Below are 421 nucleotides of genomic sequence, written 5' to 3'. Positions count from 1 at the left end.
CCCCGCGCCCATGGCGCTCGTGCCCAGCGCCCGCTACGTGAGCGCCCAGGGCCCGGCGCACCCGCAGCCCTTCAGCTCGTGGAACGACTACCTGGGGCTCGCCACGCTCATCACCAAGGCGGTGGACGGCGAGTCGCGCTTCGGCTGCAGCCGCGGCGGAGACGACGACGGCGGTGGCGGCGGCGGAGGGGGTGGAGGCGGCGGGTCCCCGCCCTCCTCCTCCTCCTCGTCCTGCTGCTCCCCCCACGCGGGGACGGGGCCCGGGGCGCTGGGCCCGACGCTGGGGTCGCCTGACTACGACGACGACGAGGACGACGAAGACGACAGCGACGACCCGGGGTCCCGGAGCCGCTACTTGGAGCTGCGCGCTCTGGAGCTGTGCGCGGGCCCCGCCGAGGCCGGGCTGCTGGAGGAGCGCTTC

At 76.2% G+C, this 421-nt stretch overlaps 1 protein-coding gene across 1 annotated transcript in view; it reads left to right on the top strand.

The window, feature by feature from the left end:
* The first annotated feature begins 10 nt into the window (after window positions 1-10).
* The window catches only part of Nanos1 (nanos homolog 1 (Drosophila)), an 892-nt gene continuing 481 nt past the window's right edge, over window positions 11-421 (top strand). Inside the window, exon 1 of the mRNA XM_013021904.1 lies at window positions 11-416. Coding sequence (XP_012877358.1) covers window positions 11-416 — 406 coding nt within the window. The remainder of the gene's footprint in view (window positions 417-421) is intronic.

Source organism: Dipodomys ordii, unplaced genomic scaffold (assembly GCF_000151885.1).
Source record: "Dipodomys ordii isolate 6190 unplaced genomic scaffold, Dord_2.0 Scaffold58, whole genome shotgun sequence".
NCBI lineage: Eukaryota > Metazoa > Chordata > Mammalia > Rodentia > Heteromyidae > Dipodomys > Dipodomys ordii.
The sequence above is the reverse complement of the archived record's forward strand: the minus strand, read 5'-3'. Positions and strand labels throughout refer to the sequence as shown.